Genomic DNA, 23,437 nt, shown 5'->3' with positions numbered 1-23,437 from the left:
CCTCATTGCACCATCCCTTGCCTCCCAAGGAGAGGGGACTTAACACTTGAGGGAGGCAGCTTCCTTCTGGCAAGTTCTTGGGAGGACTCAGTTGTAAGCTATCAGTAGCCAACACTTCAGGCACCTGGAGGCATGAGGGTTTCCAAACTGAGGGGGATTCCAGGCTGAGAGCTATGGACTTGAATGTTCCCGTCCCTCCCACCCCCGATTCATATGTTAAAGTAATCCCCAACATGACAGCACTTGAAGTTGTGACACTGGGACGTTGAGCTAATTAGGGTTAGATTAGGTCATGAGGGTGGAGCCTACATGATGGGATTAGTGCCCTTATAAGAAGAGAAAGAAATATACAAGGTCTCTCCCCCGCCTCCCCCCCCAAGGGTACGGAGGAAGGATCATGGGAAGACACGGCCAGGATGAGAGGTCTCATCAGAACCTGACCTTGCCCAAACCCTGAACTGAGACTTTTAACCTCCAGAACCCTGTGAACTAAATGTTTGTTGTTTAAGCCACATAGTAATTTATTTTGGCATCCTGAACTTTCTGAGACACCGGGCATTGCAGCAAGCACAGCTCATAACACCCTGACTTATATTAACAGTGAACCATTTCCAAAAATCTGTCCTACTCAGGTAAACATACAAAAGATAAATTAATAGTTGAAGGAAGAATTCTTAAGAAAGCAGTTCTGTATTCTTACCCCAAAATATTTACTAACTTTTCAAGAAGTAAATTAGGAAAAATTGTTACTCTACCTCCCACCCCATTATCAATCCAGGTTATGTAGTAAGTTACTCTGTTAACAAAGATGTGAACTCAGTGACCAAGAGAAAAAGTTTATATTTGTTTCCCAAATTACATTTGTTTGCACTTTGCTCAGGACACTGGAAAGGCCACTTCGAGAAGGGCCGCTTAACATTTCATATGAAATAGCGACAAATCTTTGATTTGAACTTTATTTTGAATAATGAAATAAAAATAGCGAAACTATATTTATTTTGCTTTATATTTAACAAAATGTAGGCTGTCACGATAACTATAGGCTGACTTTGGGAGCTAAGAACAAATCAAATGATTGACTCAGAAATTTTAACCTAGTTTTTTTTCCAACAAAATTCTATACTAGCACAAGTGACATTCTTTCCTATTTTATTTGCGCAGCACAAAAGTGAAGATGGACATTTGCAAGTTTAATTGGTTTTTACCAGGATCTCACACTCCTTTAAATTGAACTCAGAGGAGTTGAACTCATCTTTGGAAGAATCTCTGTGACTTCATCCTTCTAGATATTTCTCTTTAGTCGTGGACCTCTCCATTTAAAACATGGTCTCATCATGTCCAAAATAGAACTCTTGATTCTTGCTCTTTCTTGGCCTCCCTCTCCCAACTCCATCTTCTCTCCTCTCACTGCTCAAGACAACTATCTAGGAATTATCTTTGATTTCTTTTTTCTTCTTTCACATGCTGCACCCAGTCCATCGACAAACCCACTAGCTCTGTGCCCTCAAACCAACTACTTCTCACCTCCTCCTCGGCTAGGCTACCTTCCAGTCCAGCCACCATCAGCTCTTGCCTGAACTACTTCGGTAGCTTTCTAAATGGACTGCCAGCTTCTAGTCTTCTGTCCCCACAACCTTCCCTCTCCACAGAGCAGCCAGAGTGATTTTTAAGTGCATATTTATTTTTATGAGGCACTACATTTACATGGTTCAGAATTCAACATGCTACAAAAAAAAAGATATGTCCAGAGAAGTCTTGTATCCATTCCTGCATTTCTCACCCCAGCTGTCTAATGATAATCACTTCCATTGGTATCTTTTTCTTTTCTTTTCTTTAATACTTCTTGGGTTTTTTAAGGCAAATGCAAACATACACAAAAACATCTCCTATCTTATCACACATGAGGTAGCCTATCTTATACACCGTTCTATATCTTGCTTTCTTTCACTTATCAATCAACAGGTCCTAAAACTCTTTCCATAGCAGCACATAGAGACCTGCCTTGTCTGTTTCTACAGCGCCTGTCATACCATCACAGGCCCCCTTTGCTGCACTTTACAATTGGGTCCTTTTTTTTGCTCTTAAACCTTATATATGTGTCATTTCATACATGTGGTGATAAGCCCATGGGATGGAATCACAGGAATACAACTGCAAGTTCATATATTTTAGAGTATTTGCCAGTGTCAAAATGAAAATTTTATTTTATTTTATTTTTAAATATTTTTTATTTATTTCTGAGAGAGAGAGACAGCGTAAGCAGGGGAGGGTCAGAGACAGAGGGAGATACAGAATCTGAAATAGGCTCCAGGCTAAGCTGGCAGTCAGCACAGAGCCCAACGCGGGGCTCAAACCCACGAACCGTGAGATCATGACCTGAGCTGAAGTCGGACGCTTAACCAACTGAGCCACCCAGGTGCCCCAAAATGAAAATTTTAGAGATAAATCTGATTGTCACTTCCTTTGCTTCAAGGCCTCCAAAATTCCCAGTCCGATCGATGAAAATGAAAACCACAGAGACCCACAAGTTCCTCCCTAATCTGTCCTTTGTCCACCTCTCCAATATCACCCACATCTTTCCTTCTCTTGCACTACAGACTAAGCACACTGGCCTTCTTTCATTAATCTTAAAAAATTCTATAGCTTTTGCAAGATGCTCAATTTCACTTTGTAGTTGATTTGCATTATATGTGTACTGTATTGTCAAATATGTATAAAAATGCAGTCATCAGCTGGAGACCAACAAAGGAGTTGATCCTGAAAGGGGAGAATCAATGCTCATGTTTAATGGAGTTGGATATTTGAGTGGGTGTTAGAAGCCGTCATTTGATAAGTAAACATTTCTAGGTTATGATGACTCTGACTCTCCTACTCAAGTTCAAACCACAGGAATTCAGATAATGAATACTGAGATAATGAGGATGCTCTGTCTTTCTGGAGCTGTGTGACCATGGTCCCAGACATGTAAAGGTAAAAGTTTAAACTCAGAGAAATGCAACATGGTGGGGAAACAGGACTGGGCTGGATATTACAAGCACCGTGTTCTGCTGCAGATTCTGCCGCAAAATAAGCTGTGAGGTCCTCAGCAAGCCATTCCACCTTTCCCTGCCTCATTTTATTTGTATGAAAAGGAAGAAAATGGAATTAATTCATCATCATTATTGTTCCCCTTTTCGCTCCTGCGGGATTCTTTTTATTAATCCCGCCCCCTCATTTTCATAATATATTGAGAAATTTTGTCTACAAAATATTACGTTAGTAATGTAATTAGGTTGCCATGTTCATAGTTCATTGTTAACATGTTCATATTCATTGTTAATTTATCAAGGATATATACAGTTTCCAATTCTGCTTCGCATGAAGTAATCAACTGACATTAGCTGAGGTGATATAGTACTATCCAAAGCAAAGAAACTTCATATTTTCATTTGCCTGGATGGCTTTACCTTGTTTAATCCCAAAGAATTAGGAGGTTGCATGAAATAAGTCGGAGAAAGATAGATTTCCTAAGTTTTCACTAATATATAGATCTTGAGAAACTTAGTAGAAGACTGTAGGGGAAAGAAAGAGGGGGAAAAAGTTACAGAGAAGGAGGGAGGCAAACCGTAAGAGACTCTTAAATACAGAGAACAAACTGAAGGTTGATGAGGGGTGGGGGAGAGGGGAAAACGGGTGATGGGCACGGAGGAGGGCACTTGTTGGGATGAGCACTAGGTGTTGTATGGAAACCAATTTGGCAATAAATCATATTTTAAAAAAAAAAAGACAAAACAAAACAAAACAACAGCAACAGCAGCAAAGGAGGCTGCAGGTTGGGAATCTCTGGTCCCAACTGACAATAAGTTTCCTTACAGTCTGGGAGTCAATGTTAAATATATGATCACCGAGTGCAGTGATTTTTTTAGATGGTACCTCACAGAGACCTGAGGCTCAGCAGAATGGCTCAGAGCAGAAACAAGGGCAGGGAGGGAAAAGGTGAAGCCAGGGGTCTGAAGGCCTCCAAACCTATTTCATCTGAAGTAGCCCCACTTCTTTCTGTTACATATTGGGTTCTGTCTAAGACTTTGAAGAAAGGGTTTTAACTATTAAAATTAATTTGAAAAATATGAGAATCAAACTTTATTGCATACATGAGGATAATGAAGCCTAGAAAATGGAAATAAAATTTACCCAAGGTTACAGAGCTAATTAATGGCAAAACATTCCTTCAGTCAATCCACAAATATTTATTGAACACAGTGGAAATAAAAATTATAAACATGAAATTTTGATGCAATCTTGGTCTAAAGGCAATCTGTGGGCCACAATGGTGTTTGCTCAGAAGCATCAGGATGTGGGGCACCTGGGTGGCTCAGGCTGTTGAGTGTCTGACTCTTGGTATCGGCTCAGGTCATGATCTCGTGGTTTTGTGAGTTTGAGCTCCGCATTGGGCTCTGCACTGACAGAGTGGAGTCTGCTTGGGATACTTTCTCTCCCTCTCTCTCTGCCCTTCCCCTACTGTCACACACATACTCTCTCTCAGAATAAATAAACATTTAAAAAAAAAAAAAAAGAAGCATCAGGATGAAGAATCTTATTTTCATAACCTGACGGAGAATTGGCATTACTGTATAACTATATATATTACTGCATGTTACTACTGTTCAGTAAGATGAGGAAGAAAGGGCAGGAAAGTATCTGCATTCTGGCAACCAAAGGACTACAGTGAAGAAAGAGCCCTCCTAGGAGACGGGCCAGGTAGGGGAAAGGTCTTACTTCACTTTGTATCTACAGTTTCTATCTACAGAGCCCCTGTGCCTGATTGTCACGCTACTGCTCTTTGGCCAAGAGTCTTGCCTCCTCAGGATTATCTGTGAGGTTTTTGTTTTTTATTTCCCAGATGAAGCATGGGATTACCACTAAGCTGGGAAAAACCCGAGGCTATGGGAAATGTGTTAATTTAATCTATACAATACATTTGCAAAAGTAATTGGTTGAATTTGTCCAACTCAAACTACTTCAATGGCTTTCTGGTAACTTACCCATGACTGGGTATTGGGAACGTTCTAGTTATGGTTCTAGCTTTCTCCTTGCAGAGTATTTGACATAAAAGAGGTCGTCAGTGGACTCGGATACAAACATAACACAAAGCCTTGTTCTTAGCATATAAAGAGCCAGCAGGCATTCTTTTGGACATTGAGGATACAGCAATGAACATGTGGGGAAAGTTTCCTGCTTCCGTGGGCCAGGATGGGTTCTCATGATTATTCTAGGTCCCACACTGTTTCTGCTACACTGTGCAGCAAAGTTGAAGAGTCCTTCTACTGTTTTGCAAATCCTCATCATAACAGAGTTGCTTAGATCTCTTTCACATTATTGATTCATTTATTTAATAAATATTCATTGAGTAGCTTCCATTACCAGACTCTATGTTAAGTGCTGGGCACCCTGAAATGAATTAGTTCTCAAGGTGCTCACGGACCTATGGGAGCACAGAGCCGGAAACAAATTTCAAACCAGCATACTAAGTACAACAGTGGGAGAGGAATAAGGTACAGATGATGGATCATCTGTTAGTCAATGGATTAACTCCCTCTGGCATGATTGCCAAACTCAGATTTCAAAGGTTAACAGAAGCTCTCCAGGCAACTCAAGGAAGGTAAGAATGGCAACGGCGTACAGAAAGAGGCAGAGACCAGAGAACGTGCATATCCTGAGCACCATGTGCTATTTGGAACCCAAGCAGTCTGAAGTACAAGCTAGACAGGAGGCAGCAAATTGAGAGCATCTTTATCTAATGGCTTCTGTTTCCTCTGTGAGTTAAGAGAGACAGCATTTTTTGAGAATAAAGAAGGCAGAGTCCGGGTAGGAAATTTGAAAGGAAATTTATTTATTTAAAAAATTTTTAATGTTTATTTATTTATTGAGAGAGAGGGAAAGACAGAAATCCCAAGCAGGTTTGGTGCTGACAACACAGAGCCTGATGCGGGGCTCGAAATCATGAGCAGTGAGATCACGACCTGAGCTGAAAGCAAGAGTTGGACGCTTAACCGACTGAGCTACCCAGGTGCTCCTTGAAAGGAGGTTTAAAAGAGCTGCCGAATTGTTTATAAAATAGAAAAGACTGGTGGGGATAAACCCCAAAGGCCTCTTAAGACGGGACTGGCTTTGCTAGATCACAGTTCACTCATCCAGTGGATACCATGCAGCCAGGAAAAAATGTATGCACCGATAAGTACTGATACGAGAATATCTATAAGACATACCATTTAGTGCCTAAAAAGCAAGATTCAGAACCATATGTGCTAATTTAAGTTTTGTGTAAAAGGAAGTAGGAAATTGAAATATATTTCCTTCTGTGCATAAAATATCTCGGGAAGGAAGCATGAGAAAGCAATAGTTTTGGTGGCCCATGGGGAGAGAAACTGGATGGCCAGGGTGCAAGGTGGCGGGGCAAACTGTGCTCTATACTTTTGAATTCTGAACCACAGAAGATATTATTTATTCAAAAATTAAATTAAAGGTGAAATCTCTTGGGGTGCCTGGGTGGCTCAGTTGGTTAAGCGTCCGACTTTGGCTCAGGTCATGATCTTGGTTGGAGCCCTGCGCGGGGCTCTGTGCTGACAGCTCAGAGCCTAGCTTCAAATTCTGTGTGTCTCTCTCTCTTCATCCCTCCCCTGCTGGCACGCACTCTCTTTCTCTCTCAAAAATAAACATTAAAAAAAGTGAAATCTCTTAAAATCTCTTCAGGAGATTAAGAAGAATAATAATCTGAGGGTGAGGGAAGATAAAACTAAATTTTGGTCTCATGGCTACGTCCCTCTGGAAACCCGTGCTTAAGCCTAACTTGGGGAACTGCAAAGGGAAATAATCATGTGCACCAGCATTCCTGTTCGGGAAAGGTGAGTTGGATAAGTCCCAGGTATCAGAGCTTGAAAGTGTCTACAGACAAACCTAACCAAGGCTGCTGGGTTGGCCTCTTATACTTAGGGTCTCCAACCACAGCTTCTTCAGCATTCTGGCAACACTGCTTTAGTTACATCAAAGCAACACCTCAAAAGGATTCCAATTCCTTTGTCCTGCCGGTTAGTGTAAAACTCAATTGGTACAAAGTGAGTTAAAATGGAACTCGGCCCTTTAGAACCTGGAAAGTTAAAAGGACACGATTTACTACTTAATACATAAATAAATAATGAACAAAACTGACTTTCGTATGAGGACCGTTGAATTGGGCGGTCTTACAGCCATACCCTTTTATCTCTAACTAAATTATAAAAAAATGTTCTGGCTGTTCAACAATGAGCCTGTGAAGTACCATCCATGTGCCAGACAATGTCAGGCAATGGCAGATATGAGGAGTGCCGAACCATCCTGGGGTCTGGGACCACACAAGAGAGGGAAGGAGAGAGACATAAAGTGTACCTTAGGGACACTTGGGTGGCTCAGTTGGTTGAAGATCCGACTCTTGTTTTTGGCCTGGGTCATGATCTCGTGGTTTGTGGGTTCAAGGCCTGCATCTGGCTCTGCACTGACAGCGTGGGAGCTTGCTGGGGGTTCTCTGTCTCCTCTCTCTCTCTCTCTTCCCCTCCTCTGCTCACATGCTCTCTCTCTCTTTCAAAAATAAAGAACCTTAAAAAATGATGGAAAAGAATTTTTTTTTTTTTTAAAAAAGAGCACTTTAGAATAAAATGTAACATTGCCTGGGAGGAATTGGGGAAGAGATGCAACCCAAGTCCTAAATGAGTTGAAGTTGAAGGAGGATGAGAAGGACATTTCAGGCAAAGAGAGTAGCGTGTGCAGAGGCAGCAATGCTCAGAATAACACGATGTGTTCTTGGGACACCAAGCAGCGTGATCTGAGCATGACGTCAGGTGCTTCTCAGGGAGTGGCAAGCTCTAGGGCTGGAAAGGCAGGTTGGAACAGGGTTATAAACTGCTTTCTGGGCCTGGCTAACAAGTTTAGACTGTGTCATGTGAGTAAACCACCGGTTCTCAGTCGACATGCTGAGAGGTCAGTATTTTGCCATTAACGCCTAACCTTTGTCTACGCAGATCATCCTTCTGTTGGCTTCTAGATTCTTTTTTTTTTTTTAATATTTTTATTTATTTATAGGAGAGAGAGAGAGAGAGAGACAGCGTGAGCAGGGGAGGGTCAGAAAGAGAGGGAGATACAGACTCTGAATAGGCTCCAGGCTCCGAGCTGGCAGTCAGCACAGAGCCCGACATGGGGCTCGAACCCACGAACCGCAAGATCATGACCTAAGCGAAAGTCGGACGCTTAACCGACTAAGCCACCCAGGTGCCCCAGCTGGCTTCTAGATTCTTGTTAGGGGTAGAATAAGGATGTGGAAGACAGGTTTGTAAACTTAGTGTAACCTTCCCCATTCTTCCTTTTTATTCTTCTCCCACATCTAACCAATTATCCAAGTCTGTCACTGTTCAGTCATTTTCTGTGTTTTTTTCTTAGATCAAAGGTGCAGTAAATGTTTGCCCATGACAAGCACTGGGCTAAGGGCCTTATATACATCATCTTATTCAATCCTCAAAATAGTCCTACGAGGTCATGTTCTCGTCAGGGTTCTTGGAAGCAAACAGCAGGTAACTTAAACAGAAAAGGAATTAACTGGAAAGGTATTGGGCAATTTACACAGCCCACAGGAGGCAGAGGACTAGGTTCAGGGGGGAGCCAAGGGAAGATGCAGAGCACAAAACTGAGAGCCTACCTCAATAACAATTTCTGAGGACGTGTTGCACCATGCTTCTGGATTCTTTTTGTTTAAGAAATTTCTTAAAATGTTTATTTAGTTTTGAGAGAGAGAGAGAGAGAGAGAGATAGAGAGAGAGCAGGGAGAGCAAGAGAGCAGGGGAGGGGCAAAGAGGGAAAGCGGGACAGAATTGGAAGCAGGCTCCAGGCTCTGAGCTGTCAGCACAGAGCCCAATGCAGGGCTTGAACTCACAAACCATGAGATCATGAGATCATGGCCTGAGCCAAAGTTGGACACTTAACCAACTGGGCCACTCAGGCGCCCCTCTTTTTCTTTTTCTAAAGTAAGCTCTCTGCCCACTGTGAGGCTTGAACTCACAACCCTGAGATCAAGAGTGGCATGCCAATTGAGCCGGCTAGGTGTCCCCACACTTCTGGATTCTAATCTCACCACGGAGAGCTCAGGGATCCTCAAACTGACTGCAGTGTCTTTGCATCACTATTCCCCAGTAGACAGAGAGGTGGGTGAGCACCAACCGGTCCTACTCAGAGCACGTGCTGATGCCCTAGATGCAAGGGGCTGGCAGGAGAACAGCTTCCCCTGCATGACTTCCCACTTACATTGGGATTCACTCAAACTAGGAAGGACATTCAAATCCTGGACGGCAAAAACAACAAGCGCCCGCAAGTGCATGTTACAGCTAAAGGAACAGACCTAGAGCAGGTAGGTTAGTTACCCAAGTAACACAGCCAGTCAGTGGAGCCAGGATCGGAGCCCAAATCAGTTTGTCTGCAAAGCCCACGCTATTATGCAACCTACCGCATTGCCTTCTCTAAGCCACTCTGGCGCTATTACACAGCCCACACAGCAGTCCAGGCGTCCATCACCTCGTCTGCATTACCGCCTCCTACCTGGTCTCCCTGCTTTGTGCTTTCCCATCTCAGTTCATTCTCTACATAGTTGCTAAGACAATATTTTTTGAGTACCAACTACATCATATCAGCCTCTTGTTCAAAAACCCTGTGACTCACGCCTTCAAGAGCCTTTCCTGACTAATATCATTCCATACTGATCACTCCCTCAGTAATCAGTCAATGTTGCTGCAGTGCCATCGCAGATGTATGATTTATACGACACTATCATATACTTATTTGTGGTCTCTAGCTGTTACATTTAAATGTGACTTCACTGAGGTCACAGAGCCTCTCTTCTGCTGCTTTTATGACGCTAATGACAGATACTAGCATCTAATACCATGAATGTCTTCTTCTTTTTGAATTCCACATCCTCCAGAATGCTTGTATTACTATAATCAACGTTATTATTTGCAGAGCACTTACCATTTGTGAATTCATTATTAGCTTCCCTGAAATTTCACAAGTACACATATTTGTGCCTTACCAAAAGTAAGTGTGTTAAAAACAATTGCTGATAAGGATGATCATGGCATTTCTTTTTTTTTTGGAAATGTTCAGTTCTTTGCTCCATCCTGAGATACTATGAGTTGAGGAAAGGTAAAAGAGTGTATTCTTTTTTTGGAGCCGTAAGCTGAAAGGAAATACTATTTAGAGCATGCTTTCCCCTTTTCGGTTAGGAATAATAAAATTATCATAAGCATAGAACATAACATGCAAGTAGGTAATCTGGTTGGCCAAGTTTTCAGCTTGAGGTTCATTTGGAAAGCCTCTTGCTGGTGCCTGAATCTCCTTCATAGAGGGCACTTTTGGAAACTAATAATGGCTTGACACTGAAAGACTGCTCGGTCCCTCAAGAACCTCTAGATCCCTCTAAACCAGGAACAAGAAGGCCAAGAACCAGAATGATTCAGGCATTTCACCTTCTATTTTCTTTGCTCCTGGATCCATTTACTTTTCTTGAGGATCTGTCCCTTTCTTGAGGTTAGACATCAGAGGAGGTCACACACCTCCCCACAGAGCACATACGTGGTCATCAACAGATGGTGATCAATTTCTAGCAGAATTAACAAAATTCAAAATTTATTTAAAGGATACTCATATATGCTCTGGTCATTTTATAAATGTCAAAAGGATTTTTTTAAAAGGGGGTTTCTGTACTCAAGGACTTAACCATCTATTAGGGGAGATAAATTATCAAATAATCCATGAACAATGAGTAAGGCAATAAATTTCGTTTGTACTGGGTATAAGAATGGTAACAGAGGGACCTAATCCACTGTTTGGGATGAGGGATCCCGAAAGATCTTACAGAGGTTGAAATGCTTGGTCTGGAGTTGAGAGCAGATTAAGAGTTTGCCAGACAGATGAAATGGGGGAAAGAACATTCCAGGAAGAGGGAAGACAGCTATACCATGGGATGAAAGGCCTAGAGAATCATAAGTAGTTTGGATCCTGAAGATGCTTATTCTGCATCTGTTCTTTCCTTCCCTCCAAATTTCCCAGCCATGCGTTGAATATAATTGACCATATTCCCAGCTCCAAGGAGGGGTCTTTATTGGCCTTAGGCAGTCAGTGGAATCCATTCTTTTATTATAGCTGGTTCTCAGAGAAGTATGTCATCCAAGCCTAAGCAAATCAGCCATTGCATTCCTCAGAGATATTAGGTCAGGGCTGGGTACATCCAATCAGAAAGAAGTCTGGGATTTGGGTTTGATGGTTAGGGGAAGAGATGCATTCACATGGAAGAAAAAGCATTTAGACCCGAGAGCTGCTGGTTTCTATTTTGCTACCATAAGGAGAGCCACCCCAGAGGATAAGGATGTCACAGAGCAGGGGAATGCCCCAGAAATGGAGCCAATGACCTGACCAAACTCTGACCAGTTAAGTGGATGCTGACATTCCCTTCATGGTTTAAAGAATCAAGTAGAATTTCGTGTTACTCGCAACTAAAACCATTTTACCTGTGGCAGTGTCACTGGAAGTGAGGTGTGAGGAGGTAGAAAGTGGGAAATGGGTTGCAGAGGTAGGGATGAGCTACATGTTGAGTCTAATTTCAATTTTAGAGACATGGAAAGCTCTTAGAGGGTACAGGCTATGCTAGGAAGTGACATGAGTTTTAGAAAGATTGCCCTGGCAGCAATGAGACGGGTGGCTTGGAGAGAGCCCGGAGGGGGCAGTGAGACCAGTGGCGGAATGGNCTCCAGTCTCAAAAGAGAATCAGCTTTTTGAAAATCCTTAATCTGCGAACATACGATACAGGATATAGATTCTTTAAGATTTCATATCCTGGAAGTAAAAATGTATGTTAGAGAAGTCCACAGTATACTTCAGAGATTTAATGCAGTGATCAAAGTTATACTGTTTGGGCTATCATTAATATCTTGGCCTCTTTCTTTTTAGGATTTTGAATTTGTTCTATATTCCCTCTTTCCTAATTTTATTTGCCAATACAATCTTTTTTTCCTATTGTTTGAGGTTTTTGGTTTCCCCCTTCTACTGAAACAGAAAGGCAGTTCAAGAGAAAGACTAATGTTGATTTGGTTGGCACAAAAGACCTTTTCCCATGGTATCTGATCCTAACTAATTTTACTCAAGAGGAGGCACCTTTGGTAACAAACACATGTCCTGATCTCTTTGGCCTCCAGTATTAGCTGCCAAGTAAATTGTGTTGATAGGAAAAACATGCGTATGTGACTCTTCTATGATCCATTTTACCAGAAGCTGTTCTGCAAAGACATTAAGATTCAATGAATCTTTCTACGTACTTGTCATTACTGAGCTCCCTCTTCATGCTTTGCACTGTGCTTGATACCAGGGGCAGTTCAACAGGAGAGGAAAGCTGTCTCCACTTGTAAAGGGCTTACAGTATAGATTCTGAGGATGGGCAAATGCTTTTCAACCATGCCAATGAGGCCTAAGCCACAACAGGTGGCTCATATGGAAGATGGTGACATTGTGTTGATCCTTGAAGCATAGGAGAAACTTTAAAAAGTATCATCAGATAGCCAAAGAGTTTCAGATACAATTGTGCTAGGACACCAGTGACAACATTAGAATTTTGGTCATTAACATGGCCTGCTGTCAAGGCCTTTGAGATACAGATGATCTCATTCTTGTTTATAGAATCATTTATTGCCCTCATATATATAATTTTAGGTGGAAAATGGAACCCCAAACAGGCACAGGTAGAAAAAATGTGGTAGCCCCCCAAAGTTGCCACAAAATACAAAACGCTCATTCTTTAGTAAAGTAACTGTAGTTATGTATGGGAGTTAGAGGCTGATTCCTTCCACATGGATTAATCGTTTTGCCTAGTATATTTCACCCCTCCTCCCATGTCACTAATTTGTATGGGCAACATCCATTCCTCATAGGTCTCATTTCATTCCTTCATACATTCTATTTAACATTATTTGTGCAGAAAATTTAGAGCAGAACTGACCACATCAGCAGAACTAGAGCATAATCTCGACCTTCATTTTTAAACCAAAAGCTTCTCACACCAACTCCTCTACTTGCTCACCGTGCTCAGAGCCAGAGGCCTTCTGATGATGAAAGCAAGACATGAGTTGAATTGAGTCTGTCCTTGAATTCACAAGAGTCATCTTTCGTACCTCGCTTATTCCCTGGAACATGGCAGGCACCAATTTTCTAGAAGAAAGAATGAATGAAAATAGTGTCTACTGAATCGTGACCAGGCCTGAGTTTCCCACAGCTGAACCAAGGATTCTAATACATTTAAGACCTCTGAGTGGTAAACTGAGGAGTTTATGTTTTCATTTATGTCTTAAGCCAACAAACATTTTTTTGAGAGCTACTCTGTTCTAGGAATAGTATACCCACTTCTTGACAAAATGCACAGGAGAGTCCTCTGCTCTTGGTCTTGGAAGGGGCAGATCTCATCAGTCACAGTCCCTGCCTCTCACTTGAGCTCAGTTCAGGGCTGGTGTACGGGCGGGTCTGTGGTGGCATGAATGCTATCAGTAAAGAGAAAGCAAAGAAGGAACAGAAACAGAAACTCCCTTCCCCCTTCACTTTTTCTGCCACTATTTCACCTCGTCACCATTTCCCTAAGGTTGGTTTCTCCTCTTACTTTATCCTTCCTTCCCTGCCTCCCTAGTTCCTCTGCAGAAAATTCCAGAATTCATTTTCCTCTGAAATACAGATGAACCTAACTGGCGGGAATACAAAACGGAGCGGCCACTTTAGAAGACAGATTGGCAGTTTCTTACAGAAATAAACATACTCTTCCCATCCAATCCGACAAATGGGCTCTTTGGTATTTACCCAAAGGAATTGGAAACGTACATCCACACAAAAACCTGAACACAGATATTTATAGCAACATTACCTAAAATTGCCAAAATGTGGAAGCAGCTGAGATGGCCCTCAGCAGGTGAATGGATAAACAAAACGATGATACCTACAGACAATGGAATAATACTCAGCACTAAAAACATATGAGCTACCAAGCCATGAAAAGACATGGATGACATTTAAAAGCATATTACTAAATGAAAGAAGCCAATATGAAAAGTCTACATACTGTATAATTCCAACTATATGAGATTCTGGAAAAGGCAAAACTATGGGGACAATCAAAAGATCAGTAATTGCCAGGGGCTTGGGGGGGGGGGATAAACAGGCAGAGCACAGAGGATTTTTAGGGCAGTGTAATTATTCTATATGGTTTTATTACAGTGGATACATGTCATTATACATTTGTCCAAACACACAGAACTCACAACACCAAGAGTGGATCCTAAAGAAAACTATGGACTTTAGGTGGTAAAGATGTACGAACGTAGGCTCATTGATTGTCACAAATGTACCACTCTGGTGGGGATGTGGATCATGGGGGAAAATACCCATGTGTAGGGGTAGGGGACATATAGGAACTCTCTGTACTTTCCAGTTTTACTGTAAACGTAAGACTGCTCTAAAAAAAAAGTCTATTTAAAAATATGCAGATACAGATAATAGATATATAAATGAACCTTACTTCATACCTTTGCATACATGAAAGCCTACTGTTAGCTCAAGTCTGCCCAGGCCAGAGCGGAGTGGAGAGGGAGACTAAGGGGAAAGCTTTGTAAAAGCCCTGTACTTGCTTCTGGCACAGGTGAGTAGGACAAAAATCCACAGGCTGTGACTGTTACTTGATGCCTCCCCTCTCACCCCCCCCCAATAAAAAAGACAATGGTCTGATCAGAAACAATGGATGCTACCAGTGGAGGAGCAAGCGGCCTGGCTAGTCTCTCATGCTGGGGAAGAAAAGCGAGGGGGAGATGCGCCCCATGGTTGGAGGCCCAGTCCCTGTTCCACTCATCACTTTTCCTGCATTGGAAATCCATTGGATTCCTAGATCTGGCCTTCCCAGACCAGACTAGAAACAAGGGTCACCTGCTTTAGAATCACCCGAAACTTTATAAAAGTTCATATTTTCAGGCCAGGCTCCTAGAGAAGCAAATCCAGTTGTTCAGGGATAGGGTCCAGGGGTCTGCATTTTCAAAAAGCTCCCAAGGCATTCTGATGGGCAGCCAGGCTACAGCACCACAGAACCTTTCTGCTGAGGGGGTCCTTGTACCTGGTGCCAGGAAGAGAAGGAGAAATTGCATACTAAGCCTTTCTCTTGGATACCAATTAGTCACCTGTTGGCTTTACCATATTGGTATTACCATCTGCCTGTTTTACGTTTTCTCCCAAGGATAATCCCATCCCAGGAATTAGGGCAAGGTCCAGATTCCAGTCTTTCTATTATGCTCTAATGGAAAAGAGTTAGATTCAGACTTGCCTGTCTTTCTTTCTATTCATTCATTTGACAAATACTTACAGCATTCCTCCTGATGGGCGAGGTACTATTCTAAGGTCCGGGAATACAACAATGAAGAGTCAGATAAGGTCCTTTCTCTCCTGGTGCTTCTCTTCTAGAAGATGGAGAACTAGAAATAAAAAAGAAACAAAGATTATTTGGGGCAGAAGTGAGGACTGGAAAGCAAAACAGGATGATGTGACAGTATTATAAAGAGGTGGGGGATGTTAGGGGTGGGAGGGTAAGATTCTTCAAGGAGCTAACATTAGAGCGAAGGCTCAGTGGTGAGAAGCAAGTATCCAGGATGTGGTGAGAAACAAGTATCCAGGATGTAAACACTGCACAGGCCACCAGCAGGAAGAAGATTGGTGTTTCTGGGATTTTCCAAGCCAGGGCTTAGAGAGTATCGAACAAGAGGAGAGGTGAGGTTGGAGAAGCATTATCCCAAGCGCAATGGTAAGCCACTGACAGGCTTTAGGCAGAGGAGTAACATGATCTGGGTTATGTTTTAAAACAAAATCCCCTGGTCACTGTGATAAAATAGGTTGGGTTTGGGGTGGGTGAGGGAAGGGTTCAAGAGAAGAAGCAGGGAAAGCAGTTAGGTTACTGTGATATTAGAGGCCAGAGCTATGGTGACTTGGACTGGGGCAGAGGTGATACAAGTGGGAAAATTCAAGATCTACTTTGGAGCTAATGAGTTTATGGTTTGGATAGGAGTTGTGAGGAAAAGACAAGAATCAAGGATAGCTCTCAGGAACTCGGTTTTGAACTACTGGGCGAATTAGGCAGTAGATTTGAAGATACTGTTGGGAATGTTTGGAACATCTATAAATGGTTAAGTGACAAAGTGAAGTGGCATTAAATATATGAGTTTGGAGTTCAGAAGCATAAGAATAGTATTTGGGGGGGGCACCTGGGTGGCTTAGTAGGTTAAGCGTCCGACTTTCGCGAGGTCATGATCTCGCGGTTCGTGGGTTCGGGCCCCGCGTCGGGCTCTGTGCTGACTGCCAGCTCAGAGCCTGGAGCCTGTTTCAGTCTGTGACTGCCTCTCTCTCTGACCCTCCCCTGCTCACGCTGTGTCCCTCTCTCTCCTAGAAATAAATAAAACATTAAAAAAAAATAGTATTTGGAACTATTGTAGTAGGCGGAATAATGGTCCCCCAAATATGTCCATGCCCTCATGCCTGGAACTCTATTGTGCATGAAGGCACCTAAAATATGTCTTTTGTAGGTCTCACACAACACCCAACGTAGGTATTGCTATTTTCCATTTAATAGATGCAGGACCTGAAGCTCAGAGAAGTGGAATGACTTGCTCCAGGTACCCAAACTGGAAAATACCTGTCTTACTTTCTTCTTACTAGTGCCTTATAGAACTTCTGCAAAACTGGGAGCTGGTAAAGAGTTGCACTGTATGCTTTGAGACAGGTCCTCGGCTACCAAAAACCTGCATTAGAAATGCAGTTCTCCAAGGCGTGTCATTTCTTTGCCCAGCTCTGGCATATTATTTTTCTGACTTCCAGAGCCCTTGCCAGTCACACCAAATGACCACTCTTCAGCTGGTTTGTTAACTCTGGGAGGGCTTAGTAGGGTCATCAAATAATGAACGACCTCACATGCCAGGCCCTGCGCCAGGCACCTAACATTCATTCAATAATCACGACAACTCTCTCCATTGTCCCTGGAGCAAGCCAGAAAGGCTGGATTACTGGGAAATGGAAAGAAGACAAGGCCAGGAGTAGGGGAGACTGTGTTCAAGTCTGGGGGTGGGGTAGGGGAACAGCCTTAACTGGAAGCTAAAGTAACCTTGGGCTAGTAACTTAGTCATTTAAGAAAACCAGTTAGATGATACTGCAGATGATCTCTAAACTCCCCCAAAGACGCGTGTATGAGGGATTCTCTTCTTTCCCCATCCTTGGGGCTCCACTATGATAGGAAGCAATCTGAACCACCTGCTTAGCCCTGGGATGCCCCTCAATTCCCCCCGTGTTATTTGCCCGTGTCGGTGCCGGGCCCCCTAGCGCAGGAGCACTGAGAAGTGGGCAATAGGTTATGCCAGAAGGGAGATGAGGCTCCGAAAAACTACAACTCCCAGGAGGCCTTGGGCCGCCACTTGGCAGCTTGGGTCTGGTGCATGCTGGGAGCAGTAAATTGCCTCCCGTCACGGCAGGCTCATTGTTAAGGAAACTCAGAACAGGTAACCCTTACGCACGCCTAGTCGTGTCCCAACTAGTTCAGCTTCTTTCCTTCCTGCAGGATTCTTCTCTTTCCGGCCTCACCCAGGCGCGCTTTTCCCCGCCCCACTCCACCTCCTTTTTATAGATTTTGGAGGGGGCGGGGCCTCTGGCAGGCGTGTTCCCAGGGGGTTTACACGCGCGTTCACGGGAGATTAGAATGAGGGGACTACAGACTGGATGTGGAAGGTGGCGAGTCTAGGAGACCGCAGATAATGGAAAGCGCATGCGTTCCAGGGGCGGTGCTGCGAGGCTCCGGGAATTGAGTAGGGGCGGGGCGGAAATGGGCTGGTGGGCTGGCGCACGNCCCGCCCCCTCCCGGCTCCGCCCCCGCCAGCTCTCCGCCCCCTCCTCCGGTGGTGGCGCCGGCTTGCAGCCCGGGTGGTGGCGGTTTCGGTGCCCGAAGCCGGGAGCGCGGAGTCGTTCCCGGAGCGCGGCCAGGCTATGATCGCGGGTCCCCGGCGTCCCGCTCCGGCCAGCCAGAGTCCCTGTCTCAGCGTGTGCCCGTGCCTGAGCGGTCTCCTCAGCCCAGCCCCGCAGCGCGCTTGGCGACGGCGCCCGGCGCGCCCCCTCCTCCGATGGCGGCGGAGATCCAGCCCAAGCCGCTGACCCGCAAACCCATCCTGCTGCAGCGGGTCGAGGGGTCCCAAGAGGTGGTGAATATGGCCGTGATCGTGCCCAAGGAGGAGGGCGTCATCAGCGTCTCGGAGGACAGGTACGGACCGCCGCCCCTCGGCCGCTAGGAGGGGCGGGACGGGCCGGCGGTCCCGGAGCCCGCGTCCCGGGCTGTGCCTCCACATCCGTGCAAGTGTAGACATAGTCCCCCAAGTTTTTATTATAATGCGCATCCTGGTGGTGCTGGTGTCCAGCTGCGCGCCGCCGCCGCCGCTGCGTGGCTCTGGGGAGCGGAGACCAGACAGCGGCGTGCGCTCTGGCCTTGCCCGGGGCTGGTGGCGCAGGCCGGGCCAGGGTGGCCCTTGGACTAACTGTGCGCCGGCCCCTGAACCTTGGTCCAGCCCTAAGGACAGGAGGGGGAGAGGGAGGAGCCGCCCATCCCTGCAGGTGTGTGCGTGGGGAGGATGCTCCGAGAGCCTTTGCTGGGTAACAGGGTTTTTGAGTACTCTGGTACAGTTCTTAGGGCTCCAGACTGAGAAAGTAAATGCCACTCCCTTCTCCCGGACAGTCCCACCGAATCCGGATCTCCCGTACATCTTACACTGAACTCAATGAATATTGCAAGTTGTGAAAAGAGTTTAACTTTGGGCTTCTGAACGAATGGAGAGGTGCCTTCCCTTCTTTGGGCTCCTCATTTCTTCGAGATCAAGGGGAAGCGCCTAGAACTTGAAAGGGACCACTGCTGCAAATAGCTCTTCAGTTCCTTCCCTTTGCCTGCTTCCTTTCTTTTTGCTTAATTTTGCTTAATTTGCAGAAGTGGAGCCGTTGTACTGCCCTTAATATTTTCCCTCGTTTTTCAGACAAAAGCATTTTCGCTCTAACTCAATTTATTTAATATGCAGGAATTAGGCTGATGAAGCCGATTTCCCTAGGAATGCTGCTTGACTATAGTAATGATGGTATTTATCTGGCATTATGGCTTTCCTAATACCAATTGGCACTCTGAAAAATGTAACACTATTCCTTAAAACAGTCGTAAGGTTAATTTTATTTTTTTAGTAGTTAGGTTTTCTTATGCTGAGGTAGAGAATTATTTTCTTGGTGACCCGTACAATTAACAGTTGTAGGCAGGGATAAAGCAACAACGTTGATTACTGTCTTTATAAGTCATTTCAGCACTTTACATACAGTATGATCTCAAATATATTTGCCCGATAGGCCTATTCATGTGATAGGTTCTTCAGTATAACTAGGATGAACGTATTAATGACACCTACTTGTCTACATCGTATTCCATACAAATGGCCGAAAGGTATTCCATTCATTTCCTATGTAGTTCTAATGGGGAAAATTGTAAACAAACCCCAAGGCTAGTAGTCCTCATTTAACAGAATAAATATATTCTGAAATGGAGTACATGGATTAAAAACCTTTTGAAATTCACAAAGAAGTTTATGAGTGTTTAATTTTTGGATAGAGACAAAGTTCTATTAAGGAGATTGCTTCTGGACCTAGACATTTTTTGTTACAGAATTGTTTTTAAAGGAATATATTGACATCACTTTCCCAGTTTATAACCGCTCTGGTTGAAACTGCTCAACCTAACTACTGTAGGAAATTCGTGAAGAAGTTTGTTGAATCAAGTAAGAGAAGGAGAAAGGTAGTTAAACCTAAGCTCCTTTAATATTAGTTTTGAAACTTTTTGCTTTGACTGGTAGTTTGGGAGTGGCAGTACATTTTCAGTTTTTGATTTTGTTACTGTTTTTAAAAGTTCAGAGGGATCTGGGAGGTTATTTGCTCTAACATGTTCATTTAATGGATGAGAAGACTTAGGCCAGAGAATTTACCTGCCCAAATTCATATAGCTGATGGTGAAGTGGGCCTAGTCCTCAGCCTCCTGATTCCCATGTTAATGTGTTATCTTAGTTAGTGGGATGCATTTCAAGGTATTTAGAGAAGCTGAAGTAGCATATATGAAAGAAACTGAAAGATAAATTTCACTTTAGTATAGGTCAAAAGAAACGTATGTTTAGCTATATAGTAATCTAATTCTTACATTTCTAGTTTATAGTGTAAATAATAGGAATTATTATAGAGTTCCTGTTAAATAAATAAGGCCCACCAAAAGTCCAAAATTATTCTTTACATGTATTTTATTAATATTCACAGTGACAAATCTGTGTTTCTACTAATGGGTGACAATAACTTTGTTATTTAGAGCTCAGTTTTGATTATTGTTTTCATTAGAAGAGAATTGATCTGTATTCTTTCCAAAATCCACTGTCAGTGTCATTTGACATAATGCTGAAGATCTGAAGAGAGAATATTGATTTTCATCAAAGCCTACAAAGCCATTTCCTTTAGCCGTTCTGCTTTAGCTAGAAACTAATAGTTTTCATTCCTGAACTCTAAGGTTAAACCACAAATGTGTCCTGAATGACAGTGTCCCAGAAGTTCTTTGAAATCTGGTTTCCCTTTTTGACCTACGACTTCTGAAAGCCTTTATCTAACCTTTGAAAATACTTAACATTTTCTATTTTAAACAGTATTGTAGATACTTATGGTCCCTTCATCTTCTTTATAATTTTCCTAAAGTGCTATGTGTGTCTTATTCATCGTAGTATCTTTATGGCCTAGCAAATTGCCTGACCCATGAAGGCCCCCAGACATTTGCTGCGTATCAGTGACCGATAACATTTTTATTATTGTTTCTGTAAGCGCAATGTCTTCTCCATTGTTGGCACTTAGTTGATATTTGTTGAATGACTTTTATGACCGCCTATGTGTGGACCCTGTGTGGACACATGTACATGTGTGGGAAAAGGATTGGACTGGATGGTCTTGAGGGTGCCTTAAAGCTCTGGAAGTCCACGAGGTTGCTTCATTCATTCCATCAACAAACATTTAAGTTTCTATTGTGTTCCAAACACACGTGCAGACTCCACTGGGTGAAATGGCAAGGACCTTTCCAGATACAATTTGGGGGGGGGGGCAAGTTTTAGAAGAAAATGAAACAAAACCACAGCCTCTAAGATTTAGTATTGAAAAGAGAATTTTCAGATGGGGAAGAGTAGCTGGACGCCACAGCCCTTATTGTTCCCCGCATTTTACCTTCGTGTGGAGAATTCTTCCACTCGGATTACCATGTTCATGCTACTGCTGCTGGTCAGTCGTGGGCTGATAGTATTCTAACCTTCAGGCCAAATCTTCAGGTTTTTTTATAAAAACCCTCACTCTAAGTTCATCTTAGCACAGTTAGAATTGCCTGGAACTTTCCTGGATACCAAGGAAGGAATATAAGAAATATAAAAACAATCTGATTTACAAGTTTAGATTTCTGGGGCTGTCATCACATAGAACCTGTTCTTGGAACTCACTGGCCATTTCTGAGTTTATCTTTGCTTTGAAAATAGCTGGATCCGGGGTGCCCGGGTGGCTTAGTCGGTTAAGCGTCCGACTTTCGCTCAGGTCATGATCTCGTGGTTTGTGGGTTTGAACCCCGCGTCGGGCTCTGTGCTGACTGCCAGCTCAGAGCCTGGAGCCTGTTTCGGATTCTGTGACTCTTTTTCTCTCTGACCCTCCCCTGCTCACGCTGTCTCTCTCTCTCTCTCTCTCCTAGAAATAAATAAAACATTAAAAAAAAAAAAAGAAAGAAAGAAAATAGCTGGATCCTACCTCTAGGGGACTTAGCTACCGTTGGTACTTTGGGTTCCTCATGAGCCAGCTGCTTTCTGAACTATCTTTTCTGAGTAGATGACCTCTTAACATTCCTCGCTTAGGAGCTTCCTACAAGATGTCTTAGTTCCATTTTGGTTAACAGTCATGTGTAGTCTGCAGCTTACCAGGGGCTCCCTTGTCTGGTTGCAGCTTCTTCAATGATGAAGGCCAGGAGAGCCCTCTCTCCAGGGAATACCCAGCCCCATCCAGACTTTTATGTTTGTATGGTTCTTTATATGCATATTTTAACACAAGTCAGCAGTTTCAGCATTCATATAGAGAGTTTTAGTAACTCTAGGTAGTTGCTCTTGGGCAGTTATAGGAAACTGCTCCTTCCCTAGGAGTCTATACCTTTGCAGTGGGTTAGCGGAGGTGGGGGGGGCGGTTCCCGTTTCTTATCTCTGTATAAGGAGATGTGCTGAAGGCAGGTACAGTGTCCTCTGCGGTTGCCACAGAATCTCCTCTGCTCGTGTTGTTTGGATAAAGGGGGTACTCTTGCGGATGGGTCTTGCAGGATGAGTAGGAGTTCATGTGAAAAAGTATGGATAGAGGAGAGAGTGTTGTAGGTAGAGGGGAGAAAGAAAACTCCCATTCACTGAGAAGCAGTAGAATGGACTGGCTAAGCGTGTAGATTCAGGAATCAGTCAGCTTGAATTCAGAACTTAGCTCTGAGTGATTTGAGGAATCTGGAAAATTAGCCTCTCCAAAGGAGTCACTATATATGAGTGGAACTTTCCAAAACCTCTGGGTACAAGAATTTGAAATTATTTTCTGGATAAAAAGATCTGAGGGTGTGGTGATGGGGTGTTGGAGAGGAGGCTCTGGTTGTGGGAGGGGCGCCACTGTAGGGGTTGAAGGTAATGAGGAGGAGACTGTGGGGGGAACTACCACCTGATATTCTAACTTTGTTCCGGACTGATTTATGCAGCACAGTTAGTAGTGGTCTTTGTAATCCCTAAGGGCAGACAGAACCTCCCCCAATGGGGAAAGAGTCAGAGTTTTAGGAGATCTGGTCCCTAGTGCCTAGTGTGTGTTCGTTGAATGAATTAGAAATGACTGATGGATCACAGGTTTGAAATGAAATGGGCCTGAGGAGGTGGTGAGTTTCCTGGAGCAAAGATACTTGGGTTGAGCCCCTAGAGAAACTTAGCAGCTTGCTTTCGGCCAGGAGAACAGTGCAGCAGGGGATGGGATTGGGAGGGACAGGGATAAAAGATGGGCTGGATTTTTTTTTCTTTAATCTCTAAGATGCCCCCACCTTTTTTTTTCTTTTTAAACTCTGATCTGCTCGATTCTAAGTGGTCATGACTAGTAGACTATTTATTGAAAAGTTATATTAAAATTTCATTTCATTTTATAAATCTTCATGCTGTTGGTTGATTTACCATTGGTTCTTACCCCTCTGAAATTGCAGTATCTCAGATTTCTGGTAGAAACCATTGTTTCACTAATACTTACA

At 43.5% G+C, this 23,437-nt stretch overlaps 2 protein-coding genes across 5 annotated transcripts in view; one reads left to right on the top strand and one right to left on the bottom strand.

The window, feature by feature from the left end:
- LOC144222077 (uncharacterized) overlaps nucleotides 1–17,847 on the bottom strand; it is a 79,128-nt gene extending 61,281 nt beyond the window's left edge. For 2 of the 4 annotated variants that reach the window (XR_013332279.1, XM_077752594.1), the window contains exons 1-2: nucleotides 17,625–17,847; nucleotides 15,434–15,542 (exon numbers count right to left, since the gene is read on the bottom strand). Coding sequence is in view for 2 of the 4 variants with exons in the window: in XM_077752594.1 (XP_077608720.1) it covers nucleotides 15,434–15,438 (5 nt within the window). In the remaining 2 variants the exon portion in view is untranslated. Of the gene's footprint in view, nucleotides 1–7,401; nucleotides 7,664–15,433; nucleotides 15,543–17,624 lie in introns of those variants that run through there. The other 2 variants (XR_013332278.1, XM_077752593.1) reach the window with 1 other exon arrangement.
- A 169-nt stretch (nucleotides 17,848–18,016) lies between these two features.
- Nucleotides 18,017–23,437, top strand: part of WDFY2 (WD repeat and FYVE domain containing 2) — a 174,265-nt gene continuing 168,844 nt past the window's right edge. Inside the window, exon 1 of the mRNA XM_077752592.1 lies at nucleotides 18,017–18,361. Within this exon, the coding sequence (XP_077608718.1) occupies nucleotides 18,225–18,361 (137 nt within the window). The 5' untranslated portion in view covers nucleotides 18,017–18,224. The remainder of the gene's footprint in view (nucleotides 18,362–23,437) is intronic.

This window comes from Crocuta crocuta, unplaced genomic scaffold (genome assembly GCF_008692635.1).
Source record: "Crocuta crocuta isolate KB4526 unplaced genomic scaffold, BGI_CrCroc_1.0 scaffold190, whole genome shotgun sequence".
NCBI lineage: Eukaryota > Metazoa > Chordata > Mammalia > Carnivora > Hyaenidae > Crocuta > Crocuta crocuta.
Note: the sequence above shows the minus strand (reverse complement) of the source record. Positions and strands in the feature narration are given on the sequence as shown.